Source organism: Pinus tabuliformis, chromosome 1_2, assembly GCF_031772625.1.
Source record: "Pinus tabuliformis cultivar Carrire ecotype Pingquan chromosome 1_2, CPIR1, whole genome shotgun sequence".
Lineage (NCBI taxonomy): Eukaryota > Viridiplantae > Streptophyta > Pinopsida > Pinales > Pinaceae > Pinus > Pinus tabuliformis.
Window position 1 is genome coordinate 299776390 of NC_142298.1, and position 17469 is coordinate 299793858.

The window sequence follows — 17469 nt, forward strand, 5'->3', positions numbered from 1 at the left end:
TGCATGTGGCGTTAATGAGATGATTTTATGGATGCACACAAATGAAATTCTAATTACAGTCACAGTATGTGGATCTTATGTAGAATTGGTGTTAACCTGTCTTTTGTTAAGATAGTGAATAGTCGTGCTTGAGCCGCTATGCAAATTTGTTAACTATGGTTAAGGCTCGACTGTATAAACTATGGTACAAGTTATTTGTGCTATGCATCCAATGTTGCGCTTCTGATTAATTGTGCATAATCCCTAAGATACACATGTTAACGTGTCATGCAACTGTGGCAGACGGATTATTGATTATGTATGATAAATGATTTTGTTTTGAAACGGTAGAGCCTATGGTTCGGGTTATCTAATATATGCATTATGCATTATAGGATGAATTGCATCCATTGAGGCGTTCTAATTATTTATTCGTATTGCATAAGATATATGTCGGTGGTACTTTCGGCCATGACAATAGGAATACGAACATGCTATATGGCAAAGCTAGTTATTGTAAATGGATGACCTGATCTCCATAAATGTTGGATTGAATCCTCAAAGGAGGGATACTCGAATGCGGGATTTGAATAATATTGATTGATTCCTCCTCTGTGATGTGATGTAGGCATGGGTAGAAGTGCTTGTGTTAGCTTTGTTATGAGGTAGTTGTATATGAACGCGTGTGACAACCATTACATCTAAATTTATTACAAGCTAAAATTAGTAAAGGAAACCAATATGTTGCCTTTAATACTGTGGCTAGGAGGTGTCTACTGAAAGAGGACCCAAAGTTGATCATAATTCATGGAACAAGGTACCAATCAACCTTAAGCACAATGCAAGAATAGGATGAAAACCTTAAGCATGACCACCAACTCATCGAATGGCCTTGAGGCTGCAATATGCAAGAAGAGGATGAAAAACATTGACTTTGAAAGCTTTTACAACTAGAGAACCTTAAAACCCCAACTCCCTCCTTAGGACAAGTGTATTTGAGTTTACCAAGAGTTGGCTTCCAACACACCCAACGCTCAATGCCAAACACGACATGGTACACTAAAACACAAAGACCGTAAAACCTTTCAACATATCGACAAAGTACACATTCTTCCTTGAAATACACATTCTAAGGAAACCCACAAATGACTTCTCCTCATTTTGAGGATGGTACCTAAGTTAAATTGGATTGCATAGGGATTTCTTAACACAGGGTTCAAAATTATTACAACAATATACTCATTAATCACTAAATATGTCATTTGTAGGAATTGCAGTTAGGTGGGGAGGATAACACTCCTATCCATTTTTAAAGCTACACCCAATTAATAAGTTCTCCATGTGCCACAATAAATGCAATTTTTATGACTATAGTGACACATCCCTCAAGATTTCCTTCCACACCAACACTTTTATCCATGAACTAAAGAGTGACTATTTCATTATTATATTATACATACATGTTAATATAAGCATTAAAATTTGTATTCCTTTGTAAAAAATGCTAGTCCAAGAGATACATTTGATCACCTTGTCTTGTATCCAATATCCAATGTTGACCCCTATATCCTTAGATCTAGAGTGAAGGTTTCATTTCTAATGTTGTGTTTGAGCTTAAATTCTAATTAAATATTTGGGTTAGCCAAGGTCATTACTTAACTTAATGGCTTTGCAATATGCAATGTATCATATTTTTTTTAAGTTCAATTGGTGAGATATGTCTGGGGGATTGAACTTTCGATCACTTGGATACACAAGGGCTTGCCAACATGCTTTTTTCCAATTGTGCTACTACCCTCAGAAAATATACAATGTATCATATTAACATCCACTTAAACCAAATTGAATTTTGGGACACATGTCTCTTTGATGATGAAGGGAATCCAATTATGTGATGTCAAACACATTCCCTCACAAACACTCACAAAGACCCTACACTTTTTAGGGTTCGAACCTAGGTTGTCTGTTATGAAACCAACTCACAAAAAGATAGAAAAGATAGATCAACAACTTAGAAATCAGCCTCTTCGAGGGGGAAACCTCCTTTACATTACACAAAAGAACAATTATTGGATGATACAAATGACAAAGCCTCATTTCTATATATAGGAGTCTAAGGGGTCACAATATAATCAAAGTCAACATAACAATAATAATATAAGGGCACAAAAATAACAATAGTGGGCTTCTATGGGGCACAATAATAACAATATGGGGACAATAAGGGCACAACAATAACAGTAAGGGCCACAATGACACTAGTAATGGGGGAATCACTAGTGTTATAGGGACCTAACATTGTCTATATGGAAACACTGTATAATTTTGAATTTATTTATTGTAGATTTGTACATAGATGGATATTCCTTTCTTTGCATTTATCTTTTAGACTTCTTGCTTTCACCAATTGATTTAGAGCTTATGGAGTCTCAAGTAGCACCAATCCCCTTGCTTCTATTGGATTGAATAACATGATTTCTCTTTTGAAATCCATAATATCTCATTCACATGCTTCCTATTTCTCCCATAAGACTTTAGCACAGACTCCATGATCATGTTTGTGTCCCTCTTAATAATGCACTCCTTGGAAGGGGCCATAAAATCTTTTATTAGAACTAAACTTGGATGTCTCTTCTTTCTTGCCCTTTGATTCTTCATTCAATCATACCACCCATCAACTTGTTATTTTTCCATTTTTCTTATAATGACCTTTGTTGTTGGGAAGGTGCCTTTCAAGTATTTTGTCTTTGCATATAGATACACATAAAGTATCATTATTTTAATCTAATGGACGTGGTTGTTAAAATCACCACTATTTAATTAAATATGCATTGTTATACCTTTGCTCAAGTCAACTTCAATTCAAATTCTAACACATGTGTGTATACCCTTCCTTGCTTAGTTTGTATATTGTTGTAAGTCCCCAATATATTTATGTTGGCTTTTGAAAGATCATCTCATCCCAAAATAAGTAGGGGGGATTCAATATTCAAATCCGACAGAGTGGGGTTGAAGAAATGGATATTGAAGATGGATTCAATTATAGAAACTATCTTTTGAAAAAAGGTTAGTTTTGCCCCAAAAAGAAAGTCCCTCCTTTGAGACCTTGCCACAACTTCCATAGTTGTGAAATTTTACAATAATAGAACCTCTAGAGTAGAGGTTTACCATATACTTAGAACTTAGGTTGGAATTGATTTGATTCTTGAACTCTTTAGATGATGACTAGAGATCATTAAATACATAGTTTGAAGCGTTTGCTTGTAGTTATTAATGAACTTGTTAACCATCCATAGATGAATACTTCCCTTGCACATGTGCTTGATTTTGTCAATAATGAAAGAATCCTACTATGTTTTTGGTATATTCGACAAGACTACATCTTTAAAATAAAGAAGATTCAATTCTTAATGCTTTGCAATCCTGTAAGGGGGAGGGACAATCGAAGTCACGCAGGAGGAGGTATTCCCTTTGTTTAGCGAAACTCTACAGAGATAAAGCACTAAATGCAAGATTAACCCCTTGTTTATGTGATAATTAGGGAATATATATCTATTCTCTCAAAGATTAGTCTTATATATTCAAAAAGAATTTCTCATTTATTGTAAATAACACTTAACACTGTTTATAGAATAATTTCTCACCATTACAATCACAATAATCATTTTTCAAGGCAAAAACTACATCAAAACTTTTTGAATATGCAAGTAGATAATCTCCACAAATGAAGATGAAAACATATTTTGAGCATGTTTAAAGTGGATTAAAATATAATAATAAAAGACACAACAAAAATCTTGATACAATAATAGCTCAAATAATTATCTTTAACAAAAATCTATTAAAAATTACTATAAAATTATAAAATGAAATTAACATTAATAAATAATCAATTAATTTATATAAAATCCCAATTTAATCATGAATAATTACTTAATTCTTTAAGTTCCACTTCAAAGAAAGCATTGACACATCAGCTAGAGAAGGGTGCATTATTGTTTTGGAGTAAGAGAAGGGTACATTATTGTTTCGGAGTTCTATGTCCGTCGCATCAATATTTTATTTGATGTGCCCAATTATTTTTCCAAAGTAAAACTATTATTCAACTTAAATAATAGAATGTATAATATTTCACATTCTATAAAATGTATAATATTTCAAATTCTTTGAAAATCCGTTTTACTGAAACACAAATATATGGCTGTCGATGACATGATCGGACGGTAGATATTCTATCCCGCTTTTAAATTCAAATCCTCTTGGTAGTTTGGCGCCATTGCGCGTATCCCTCTCAACGAGCTCAGTAGCTCGCATATGAACAATCATGGTTTGCAATCGGATAAACATTGCCCCAGAATCGATCCACGAGCCACCAGATCTCTCTCTGCACGACTTCCAACAGTTCATCTGCGTTTCTTCGTGGTCAAAACGATTTCAGAAAAGGTATTTTTCTGCCAGAGAGTGCTAAAATTGCAAAGCGCCATTATTTTCTTGTCGCCGTCATGAATCCTCTACGCCTTGTCCTAATGAAATTATTTAGAGTTCTTGATTGGAAAAATTTGCCATATTTCAACTTTCTGGAAATATTTCAACTTTTTGCCTTGCAGTTCATTCCCCAATGTCACTTCAGGAGCACGCAGGTAGTGATAAAACTTGGGTCTGGCATGCAACTGATTTCTCAGATGGGGAACTGAAGGAAGAACTCTTCTGCATTCGTCTTGGCTCTGTAGACAGTGAGCACTGTTCTTAGACTCTTCTAATCCTTGTTTGTATCATGTATGCGGATTTTGAACTCTCTGCTATACGGTCTTGTCATTCTCCTGTTGTAAGCAGTACTACCCGAGATAACTCAATTGACAAATGCCATTCCACTCTACTGCCCGAGATAACTCAATTGACGTATGCCTCATGAGCTGCACTGAATTTTTGGATTTCTTACTTGAACTTGCTGGTTTTTAAAGGTCTTCCTTGAACGAGCTCTGCAAAAGGTCTGTTATCCGGGATCTGTACTAATATAGAAGCAGAGTTGAGCAATTAGAGGAGCATCTATGCTTTCAAAATTACCCAAAACTCTCACAAGCCAACTCCGACTGCCACCGACCTAGACTGTTTCATTTATACTGTGATATGCCTCTCCTGTAAACTTTCATATTTCTTTTGAGTACTAAGTAATTATGAAACATCGCGGCAACTGTTGTCAGGAACGGTGGTGGGGAAGCAGTAGAAAAGATGGATTGAAATATTCAACGCCCACTTAGGTCATTACCTTGAGTATTGGGCTCTTTGAGAGCCGAAAACTAAACCAGCCTTAGTTGCTGCTACTAATAGCCGTGTGCAACCTGCCCTTTTATTTTGTCCGAGGCCGATAAGGCAATTTGGTGTGTACTTGATGTATATATACCTCAGCTCAAATATAATTTAGTGGCAACCAGTTCCCTCGTTTGCATAAGTTTGTTAGCGTTCTATAATTGATGTGACAGTCAAATGTTTTTGCGATAATTGGGGTATTGCATTCTTCTTTGATTATTGGTCTGTTTCTTCGCGCTTCCCCTTGGTTTCGTATTTGAGTGGAGGGAATATCGTTTTAGTGTTGCATATATCCACATTAATCACAAATTTATTGACCAGACCTCAAAGTTTTTGATATCAGAGGTTAAGACGAAACCATATTTTACACTCAATTGATCCAGTTGTTAGTAACTTAGTTGTTTGATGGCTTTAATGAAAATTCAATCCACCAGTTTCCCTAATGGCCTTTTCCTGTTCACTAAACTGCTAAACAATCATTCTAACAATCATTCTAGGGAGTGATTAGGAGAGTGCACTTAGACACTTGTTGGGAAATAGTAGCAGTTACACTTAGGAGAGTATCATCATGTGCTGGCAGCCAAACTTATAGCAGTGACTATGCATTAGAGGCCATTGCAAACCTTTCAAGGCATAGTGAGAATGGGTTTTCTGTAAGCATTGAGTTATATTCTCCGATGCTGTCAATTCCCTGAATGACTGGTATCTCTTTTCTCCCTTACAAGCGCTTTCCTTTGACACCTGAGTTTCCCCAGATCAGCATCATAATACGAGATAGATCTCTACACAATTGTTCCGCTGAGAATGTTATTGATGTCCATGTGACATTTTTGTTGTTTTTTAGGGCAGTTTAACTGAGAATTTTGATGTTCACGTGACTTCTTTTTGGGCAGTCTGAAAGGTTCAGTTCAATTCAACGAGTTCATTGCCACCAAAACTTAAACAGTTGAAAGCTCAAAAATATCTGCAAACAAGCTTAAATCCTTTTTGACACGAGTGGATATCTTGTAGGGCTCTGTAATCGTTAGACTGTTTTTGCAAGCTCAGTGTGGTAGAGATGTTGTAATGTAATGTCCTCAATCACTGTACTATGACTATAAATCAATCTGCAGAGGATGAGCAGTTCTCTGTTCAGTTCCATATGGATCAAGAGGGGTGCTTGAACCTGAAACTTGCATTGCCAAGCGGTCAAAAACAAGTATCTCCTTCTCTTCCTACTAACATCCTGACAGAAAAGGCCAATCTGATGGTGAATCCATGCTCTTATGCTTTGTTAATACCAATACTCTTCAGAGAATGATCCCTTTAATATAGAAATTTGACCTTCTTTCTCCATGACTTCATCTTCTAAAACCTGTACTCTGTGCCACAAGTCAGTTCCCTCATTCCGGATGTTTAGAATAACCTGGTCTTTAGCTTCTGCTGCTTGCTTAAGCAATATATTCTGCTTGATCATATCACTCTTTTCGGCCCTTAGTCTGCACATTTCATCATGCATATGACATATTTTCCTTTCAAATCATTCATCAGATTTTTGGAATGTATCAATTCAGCCTCAGTTTCAACCTTTTTGTAGTTGGCATTTTGCAATTGTCTATGCACTTGCAGGTGTTCAGTTTCTGCAAAAAGCAAATCTTGGTTTGCAACAATGGCTGTTAACTTTCGGGTTAACTTTCCCATCGACTCTTCACGTTTTGCAATCTCCATCTCAGTATTCAGTACGATGGAAGATTGTAGTAAATGATGCATCATATTGACTAAAAGTTCTAAACGCTCAAATCTTTACATTATTATGGTTTAAATAAATCTAACTTGACATTCTGTGATGGAACGAGCTGCCTATCTTTCGTGGCATTTTTGGGAAATTACATAATTCATGAAAATAGTGTTTTGTGCATTCCCATGTTCTTTGTTCTTAGATATTCTCTTCTTTCTTTTCCTTTATCTATAATTTGTTCGTAAACCATGATGACCCGAAGCTGGATACAATTGGGAAAAAAAGACTGCAGGAGATAATGGTACACAGAGGCCTTTTATGTACCAAATAACCTGTTGCTAAACTGTACATTCCATTGACAAAGAACTGCTACTATACCATCTTCTTTACTTCCTAGTATAATATCCATGTTTTCTTAGACCAGTGTTTTATCCACCTTGTGTTCATTTCAGGGGAACCACTACCAGGACAGTGCCGACTGGTTACAAGCTCAAGGGGAAGAAAAGAGATCAATTTCATAATCACATTCTGCTTTGAGAATGAGTTCTATATCTTGATGACTTTCATATAATCTAAGACCTCGTGGAGATGGTTTTTCTTTTTGGTTTTTTTTTTCACACCATTGACAGACCCTATATTTAATTTGCATGTTTGCATTTTGAACTTCTACAGAATCCCAGTGGTATTACTAGCTTTGGGGCCTCGTCTATTTCTTCTCTTGGTTTTTTTCTTTTCAGACCTCTGATTCTAGGAAATCTATTGAGCACTTGTTAAAAGGAGGAAAATGATCTTGAACCAGATTCTCTCTTAAGCAAGAGAACGATACAAGTGCCTTGTGCTTATAAAATTTTCTTTTATTCTAGTTTAACAGATTATCATTAAGGTTGTCAATCCTGCATCCCTGCAGAGTTTCTGCATCAGGGTTGTGGGATTTTGTGGATCATGTGCACCAAATGTTCTCTAGCAAATAGTGCATCAAGAACAAATAATGCCCTGCGAGATTCTGTGTTTGTTGAATTAGATTCCAGGCTTCTAGAGCTTCATCCTATTTCACCCTACCAGTACTTTCATATTGCCTTGAAGCAAGCCCATGGTTTACTATTCACTATTCCTAAGCTTCATTTGAGTAACATCATAATGCTGCCTAGTATCAGATGTTGCTGTCTGAGATCAGCCATTTCGACTCTAAGAGCTCTCAATGTTCCACCCATAATGATATTATCCTCTGTATTCTTGGAAAGTACCATCTGCAAGCCTTCCACTCTTTCAGCTAAAGAGCTCATCTGCAACGTGTATAAAAGGGCTTAATACATGATGTATTCTACCATTGATGCTAATAAAAATAATCCTTCAAAATAAAACTCTTAAGCTTCAAAATTACCTCCTCCTCTTTCCGCTGGGCAAGTGTTAGAAGATCCTCATTTATATTGAGGTAATCTGTAACATAGCAATTTAGTTGCCGTGTTTCTTTTTTGGCTTCTTCCACAGTTCCTAGGTCTTCTATTAGACCTTCACCTCGGGTTGGAATTTCTGATGCATCTTCAATGTGTTTTAATGGAGAAATCCCAGCCCACAGTTTTAACGATCACTACCCGATATCAGAATCTATTGGAAGCCCAGATATTTTATATGAGGCCGTTGATTTAGAGGAAGATCCGAAGATGTATCAAATTCCACAAACAAAGAGACTCGTGCCTTTGATCCGAAAACAGTAAGAACCAATTACAGTGATAACATAGGTTTGAATTTCTAGGCACTTGAAGCTTCATGAAATGAACAATGGAGATTGACTGCAAATATGAAGAGGCCCACCATGATGTTTAGAAGCCCCTCGAGCTTGAATCTCCCGTTCAAAATGGCCATACATGAAAAATTTCAAGCCCCTTGATGAAGCATCTTGAATCCCCCTTTCAAAATGTCTTACATTAGGCAGTTACAAAAAAAGATATATGCAGCCCATGTTTCCTGCTCCAGACAAGCCAAATCCCAAGAAAGCTTTCCTAACAACTTTTGGAACATTTTTTTTGTATCCTTAGTCATTAATTGATACATTTTTGGAATGTTTTTCTAAATGAGAAATTGTAGCTTGCCATTTCTTTTAATCAGGATATGAATAGTTTCTTGAAATTTTTAGTTTATTTTTGGAAAACAGTGTACAGTAACTTACAACTATACCTTTGACTTAGGTACAGTGCTATGATTGTGATTTTTATTTTTACAATTGTCTACTGGTTCCTATGCCTCACACTTATATCATTGATGGATTTGCCTAGAGAACCAATGAAAGCTTCCATCAGCCCCTGTTGCCTTTAGCTGGTCTCTTGCCTTTTACTAACAGACCTGGAGCCTATTCTAGCTTGAAAGAGCATTACGATGGACATATAACGTACGGAGTTGTCTCCATCTTTTTATAGCCTTTAAACTCTTCTTTACCTGTGAGTTTTCTATTCTTATCTGACATAACTGCTTGTGACCTTTGGGAAACGTTTCAACTTTCTCTTGTTGGCGTAGTAGCTACAGAGAAGGGTATTGTGTTTATGTTTCTCGAAGATACCTCTGCAAAGTCCATGAGTTTGGAAATTTTCATTTTAGTGAACGTATTGGCTTTAAACCTAGCTGCTTTTTTGGCTTGACAAGTCATCTACATGGGTTTTCTTGTAATGTACAAGTTATACATTAATTTGTAGTATGTACATGGGTTTTCTTGTCATGTACAAGTTATCCAATTAATGTATGGAATGGAATACTGTCAAATGTTCTTGGTATTTGCACAGTCATTGTTGAAAGCTTTATGGTTCATCTGCTTGAGTGATAGTAATTATGTGTTCTACTGCGTCATGGGAGTAATGACTGTGCTGAGAAACTTTCAAAATAAAGAAAGAATAACAAAAAAACACATTGTAGAAATATAAATAAGATAATAAGATTATTATAGAAAACTGTTGAAATATTATTATTAAAAGAAGATATGACAAAATGGCAGAGTCAGGAAGACGTCCCCTGAAGAAATTCTTTTTGCTGACCAAACAATAAAAGTCCAAATCATGTATATATCCACTAGGGTACATGTAGCTGTTATATAGCTTCATGTCCAAACATAAGCATAGTTTAATTGTTTTACATTTTAGTTTTTTTTTTGGGTATATTTTCCAGTTAATTTTGCCTAAAATTTGGTAGGTATCTGTTGGAATTATAACTTTATGCACTCTACAATTCTGTGACCAGCTGAATGTCAAGCAATTGAACCGCGATTTAAATCCTATTTTGTCAGCAATAAGTACTATACTTTGTCTTTATTTAGTGTAGAGAACCAAGCACTTATTCACTTATCAGCATAGTTAAGACTTGAGTTTAGGGTGGCTTTAATTATCTCTGGTAATAGCAAATGATACGGAGGATTGTGCATAACCCACCCCCTTTTTGATTCCAATAAGCAGAGGTGGTCACTATGGTAATCCGATTTCAATTTGTAGTTAGAAAATGGGGTCACAACTTTCTATATTTTTTGTTTTGTTTTGTCTTTTTACATCAAACAATAGTATATTTATTAGAACCATAGTCAACTAAACAAACAGGAAACAATTTATTTGACAGGTGGAAGAAGTGATAGGCTTAGAGCAATTGAATTGTAGGCCATGCTTCTTGACAAATTGATGAACAGATGTCTCCTTACTTGAAATTTAGGTTGGCACCATGGCACCATCCTGTCCATCATTATACACTAATCTTGTCATTATCTTCTTCACTGTGAATGACTGGCCTGTTCCCTGCAAATAGATCTGGGCATAGAGGAGCCAATCCAAGAACAGTAATCTCTAGCACAAGACAATATTAATGATCTAAATACCTAATCATGAAGCTTGAGTTTGATTTTTCTCTACTGGTTCTGAATCTCTGATTGAGGATCTCCCACTCGTCATTATCAAACCTTCTCCTTCATCATTGGCATCAGCTGCACTGCTGAGGTACTTTGGTTGGTTGTCATTGGACTTGAGAGCTTGAAGTTTCAAATGATTATAGTAACAGACAGCCAGAAAAGCCAGTCCACACCCACTCAAGTTTATGACTGTAACCTTTTCATTTATTACAGACAAAGATTATGTTATGAGCAGCCAGTCCTTGACAAGACCAGCAACATTCATAGTCAAGGCTGAAGTCTTTCCTATCAGAAAAACACTGCAAGATTAAGAGCCAAGGCACAAGCAGAAATGTCATGTAATCCAAATCAAAGGAAGAGACCCTGATTATCAGAAATGGGTATTCTACTAAGGCCCAGGGGGTGCTGAGAAAAACAAGGCAACAAGGAGCAACAAAGATGTGATGGGATTCAACTTAATCCCTTTTGATGTTCGTGGAATTTGTATGAGAACCAATTGGGTAGTCTCACATGCAACTGCACTTAACTGGAGAATCACCTCCCATGCATTCATCTTGGCCTCCCCATAAGCTGAAATAGTAACTCCAATGGATATGGCCAACATATTGGCCTCGGGCTCACCTTTATAAGCTTCTTTCTTCAGGGAAACCACAATCAAATACACAGCAATGGGAATTAGAGCTTTCAGCATTTGAAATAATGATACTGAGAGGAAAACATAGGCAGAATTTGAAAACCAGAGACCCAAAGAATACACTTATCAATACTATGGGTTCAACGAGCTTGAAGACTCTTACAATAGCAACAGCCAGTGTTGAGTAGAAGCCCATGTGAATCATGGTGGGACTGATCACACTAAAGTTGTCAAGCAATGGAAACTCCAATGGATATGGCTAACATATTGGCCATGGCCTCACCTTTATAAGATTCTTTCTTCAGGGAACTGCAATCGAATGCATATCAAATGGGCACAAGAGCTTTCAACATTTGAAATATCGATACTTTGAGAGACATTTGAACACATGAGCATATGCAACCATGACTTATCACATTAACCGGGAGCTTTCTGTTCATTTGTAAAGCTAGTCTCAGAGGATGTCAGTATGAGCATGTACATGTTCATTCAGAAGTGTGTTGTCTATCCAAACATTTGTAAAAAGTCCCATACTTTGAGAGACATGCACCAAGGGCTGCATCATTTAGGATTTGTACTCAGTTTAGGTTCATATTCAAGGGAAGTTGTTATGCTTTCCACCACTTCATAGATTGTTAGAGTGATGAAACAAAAGAGGCTCCCTCTTGAGGCTAGATTATGTCATTCATATCAGCTGTGTTGTTGATGTCCTAGCTCAGCCAGGTCTTGCCAAAACTCTGTTGAGGTTCAAAATTTATTATAAACTGAAATGTCTTCACAAGAATTGACCTCATAAAATGCCATAATCACAAGATATGCCATACATGGCTGTGATTATGGCTCGCAAGACCCTTAGACTTTGAGCAATGAGGCTCGCAACATCACTTATGATTATGCACTCTACAATTCTGTGACCAGCTGAATGTCAAGCAATTGAACCGCGATTTAAATCCTATTTTGTCAGCAATAAGTACTATACTTTGTCTTTATTTAGTGTAGAGAACCAAGCACTTATTCTGCTCATCTATAGAAGGGACAATGGTTGTTTGCCTATGAGGTATAAGGAAATCCTATCAGATGTTTTGTATTTTCGTATGGAATTGAATCATACTCCTGCACACTGTAACATTCATATATATCATAACAAGTGAAACAACTCTTTAACAAAATGGAGAGGGGAGGTGCAAGTAAAACAACTCTTTCAAAAAATGGAAGCTCTCTCAAATCGGGCAATGATGACTCCAAGGACTGCCTTTTGAGTTCTTTAATTTCCTTCGAACTCTCCTCTCCTTTTAGCAGACATTTCAAGGGCAAAGATAATTGCATTTCTAGCCTTCCCATTTTTTGTTCCTTTCTTGTGGTGGTTTTCCCAAAAATTTCCACCCTAAGTAGCGTTGTTGTGGACGAAGTTTACTATTTTCTTATAAATGACATTTTGCTCCTTCCTTCGAACGTTTCGAATAGCTTTAGGTACCATTGTTTCCTTTAGAAATGACGGTTCCATGTTTAATTCGTTGTTTCGTTATGATGTCCTCTCTTTAACCGTGGTGACCTACGTTTAGGTTGAGATCAGCTCCAATGGTTGATGGAAGAATGATTTGTCTAATTGTAGGATGTTGTCAATAGGTTTGTGCAAGGCTCTGTCTCACTAAGTGCCTTACGGAATAATTTTTACCCTTCACAAGTGGCTCCCACTCTCAACCCCTCTCCATTAAATCGACCCCTCTCCATTAAATTTGAACATGACATTTCATGAGTTAAATCCAACACAAACTACTTGATCCACACTAGATAGGTTTATTCTATTGTTAAATTTGAAAATGACATTTTATGGGCTAAATCCGACACAAACTGCTTGATCCACACTTGATAGGTTTATTCTATTGATATATATATATATATATTTTTTGTTTTGGTTACACTTAAACTACACAATTGTCATTGTTATATTTTTTTAACTTTATTTTTTCTCACTTTAGGAGTTACTTTTAAAACAACGCATTTTATTTATTCTATTGTTGTATATATATTTTTGTTTTGGTTACACTTTAACTACACAATTGTCATTGTTATATTTTTTAACTTTATTTTTCTCACTTTAGGAGTTACTTTTAAAAAAACGCATTTTATTTATATTGGATATATTTTTTAATTCCATTGATTTGTTTGTATCATCATTGGTTGAAGATCAGCGAAAGTAATGTGGTGTCCGTGGCAGAAGATGAGCTAATGCGCATTCTCATATTGATGCGAAACTTTGTGCCTGGATATAAGCAAATTGTTGAGGGTGATTGGAAAGTGGCAGCAATTTCTTACAGGTCATATGATCTAGAAGGGAAAACTATTGGTTCTATTGGTGCAGGGCGTATTGGCAAAGAACTACTTAAGCGTTTGAAGGTATTCATTCTTAGGATCTAGTACTACTTCATGATGTTGCAAACTTCTTTTCAAAAATCAGTGCTCCATAATTCTTACGCATGCATGCTGTTTGTTTCAAAATTTCAATCTAATAATAATAAACATTACATGATGTTGAATTGAATTGCGTTCCTTTGTACAACCCTTCAATTGTAAGCTTCTTTACCACGACCGTCTTTCTATTGGACCCGAATTGGAAAAGGAAACTGGAGCAACATTGGAGACAAATCTTGACGAAATGCTACCTAAATGTGATGTACTTGTCATTAATATGCCTCTTTCTGACAAAACTAGGTGCGCCTTATCACAATTTCATAAATAATCTCTCCCATTATTCACTCAAACATCAATAGCACCTATATATTTTGTAGAACTTGTGAACAAAAACCTAATTATTGTTTCTCTTGCCCTTTCCTTTTGGTTACAGTAGGGGAATGTTTAACAAGGAAGGTGTTCTCTACCAAGCCTAGCTTTTCTCTCAGAATCTTAACATCCCCTTTGCAAAGGGTTTCATTAGAATGACAACAACCCGCATTTAAAGCATTTCTCCACCCATCCTAATTAGAAATACAATTTTGGGTTCTCTACTAATTTTCTCCACACCCATTTAATCTAACAATGGACATAGAGCATGTATATTATACTTGTGCGTTGGAAATACCATTTTATACTTTAATGTTTATTATTTTTGTTTTATTATTATTACTTGAATTTCTTCTTAACAAGTGGTTGTGTTTCTTTTGGTTTTAGTGAAAGTATGGGCTCCAATGTTGGCTCTCTTATTATGGAGTATAATTCATCTTTGAGAATTTTTCAATTATTAAAGTAGGTTAGTCAATTGCTTAAAATATTAAATTTATTTCAAAAAGTTTTTGTTACTTTATAGGTTAGACACTGGCTTGAAATATTAAACTTATTTCAAAATGTTTTTGTTACTTTATAGATAAGGCGTAGATTTCTTGGCTCTATGATGAAAATAATGAAGGGAAAATACATGTTAATATGTTACTTGTGCTCTTTGACTGAAAAATACACGGTGAGAGAAAAATGTATATTATGCTAATTGAGGAATGTTTTTCACTTGTCGAACTTATAGTATTGAATTTAACACACTAACACTTTACAACAATGAACTAACAATATTCATGATGAAAATAGCAATATGGAAGATTTATCTGCATAATGAAAAAGGCAATATGGAAGATTCTGATCACGTTCCAAGGCATTTCTTAAAATGTGGATGTGACAAAAGGTTGTTGTGGAAGTTGTTGTTTGTATATGGAAAATTTCTTGATCATTGTGTATAATCCTAATGTTGATAGATATGTCTACTAAATGCTTCCAGTTAATGGGGCATTGATTTGAGCATTCAATATATTTTTATTCTTTATCAAAGTATTCTTTTGTTGTATTTGTATTTTTCAATTTATGCCTTACGGCGTTTCCTTTGCAACATCTGGTGCAAATGCTAGTATATCTTACCTCATTTTATGGTTAACATTGTATAACAAAAACATGCGTTGTGTTATGTAATTAATACTAACATGTAATATTGATTTTTTTTGTCAGAATGCTATAGGTAATGATTGCCAAGACGATGATCCAAATTATGTTCAACATATATCAGGAGATGATGAGGATGAGGATGAGGATGATGGTGGTGAAGGAGGAGATGATGATGATAGTTGCGGTGTTGGTGATGATGTGGATCAGAGTAATGAGGATGGTCAAGATGATCATGAGGATGATCTTGGTGGTGGTAGCTAGGCATGCACATGCATTGTTTTTTATGAAGAAATTATTGTGTAGAATGACATTGTTATGTTTAGATGGGTGTTGTGAATTTACCCTATATCAATGAGACATTTTGATTTTGTAATCATACGATGAGTTTGATTTATGTATGTTGTTAATTTATCGTAGAATAACGATATTCATGAAATATTTTGATTTGTTAATCATATTTGAATTTTACTTGTTTTGATTAAAAATAATACTGATTTTATTAGTATTATGTTGCTATTTTATACATGTTTTGAAAATTGTTAATGACACATTGTTATTTTTTTGGATGGATGTTGTCAATTTCTCTTAAATTTCTTTACAAATGATTTTGAATTGTGATATCTGCTTTAATGATATTTAGAAACTATCATATATTTCACTATGAATCTATAAATGGGGTCATATATGTAAAGAAAAATATACTCTATATAAGTCAAATGCGGATGTAACCATGGATGCAAAATTGAAAGTAAAATTGGATGTTAAACTAGGAATTAATACAAAATGCAAACAATTGACATACAAAAGGATATCAAATTGGACAAAAACAAGGACACATAAATGGGCACCAAATTAGATGCAAAAAAAGACAACAACTAGATGTAAAATAAGATGCAAAGTTGAGCGTTAAAAAGAAGCAAAAAACGTTACAAATTAATATGCCAAATGATGATGCAAATAATGGTGTAAATTTGGAATGCAAACTTGGGTGCAAAAAAGGAAAAAAAAAAGATGTAAGAAAAGACATAAAACAAGATGCAAAATGGGGCTGAAAAAAGGTGAAACCAAGGATGCCATATTGGATGTAAAAAATGATTCCTAATCACATGCAAATTTAGGCTCGAACTCAGACACAAAATTATATGCAAATGTGGACACAAAATGAGGCAAAAAAAGATGCAAATTTGGATGGTGAAAACGATGTAAAACTAGACACCAAAAAAATGCAAAATTGGATGAAAAAGTCGGTGTAAATAATGGTGCAACATTGGACACAAGTAGACACAAAAAAATGGTGCAAAAAGGGGCATAAAATAGCTTAAAATTGGATGCAAAACTTGGTGCAAAAACAAATACAAAAGTAGACGTAAAAAATGGCTCTAAATTGAATGTACCATTAGACACAAAATAAGATGCAAAGGTGGACACAACACATGACTCAACATAAGATGCAAATATAAATGCAAATTTGGATGCTCAAAATGATGTAACATTAGATGCAAGAGATGGTGTTAAAAATGATGCAAAATTGGATGAAACAAATGACGCAAAATATGGTGCAAAATGAGATGGGAAAAATGGAGACAAATCAAACGTAAATGTGGATGTAAAAAATGGTCCAAAAAAAGATGCAAAAATGGGCACAAAAATGGATGCAAAATTTGGTGCTAAATCAAATTCAACACATGGTGCAAAGATAGGCACCAAAGCTGGTGCAAAAATAGAAGCAAAAACTAGTGTAAGACTAGATACAAAACCTGGCGTAAGACTAGATGCAAAAACTGACACAAAATGGATGCATAAAAAGACGTTAAAATAAATTGATTCAAAATACAGTGTAAACTTGATGCAAATGATGGTGCAAAAATGGAAGCAAAGAATGACACAAAATAGGAAGCAAAAGAGAATGAAAAATAGATGCAAAAAATGACACAAAACTAGAAGCAAAACCTGTCATAAAATACATGCAAATCTTGTTCAAAATTTGACGCAAAAAATGAGCATAGTTTGGTGTAAAAAATGATGCAAAAA

At 35.2% G+C, this 17469-nt stretch overlaps 1 protein-coding gene across 2 annotated transcripts; it reads left to right on the forward strand.

The window, feature by feature from the left end:
- The first annotated feature begins 4256 nt into the window (after positions 1–4256).
- Positions 4257–15943, forward strand: LOC149205531 (formate dehydrogenase 1, mitochondrial-like). 2 transcript variants are annotated; one of them, XM_089393486.1, is made up of 3 exons: positions 4257–4422; positions 13702–13911; positions 15502–15943. In XM_089393486.1, the coding sequence occupies exons 1-3, from the start codon at positions 4294–4296 to the stop codon at positions 15697–15699; spliced, it is 537 nt and encodes a 178-aa protein (XP_089249612.1). In that variant the 5' UTR covers positions 4257–4293; the 3' UTR covers positions 15700–15943. The 2 variants fall into 2 exon arrangements, with proteins under 2 accessions (XP_089249612.1, XP_089249613.1); XM_089393487.1 differs by having other exon boundaries at positions 4263–4422; positions 13707–13911.
- The last annotated feature ends 1526 nt before the right edge of the window (positions 15944–17469 follow it).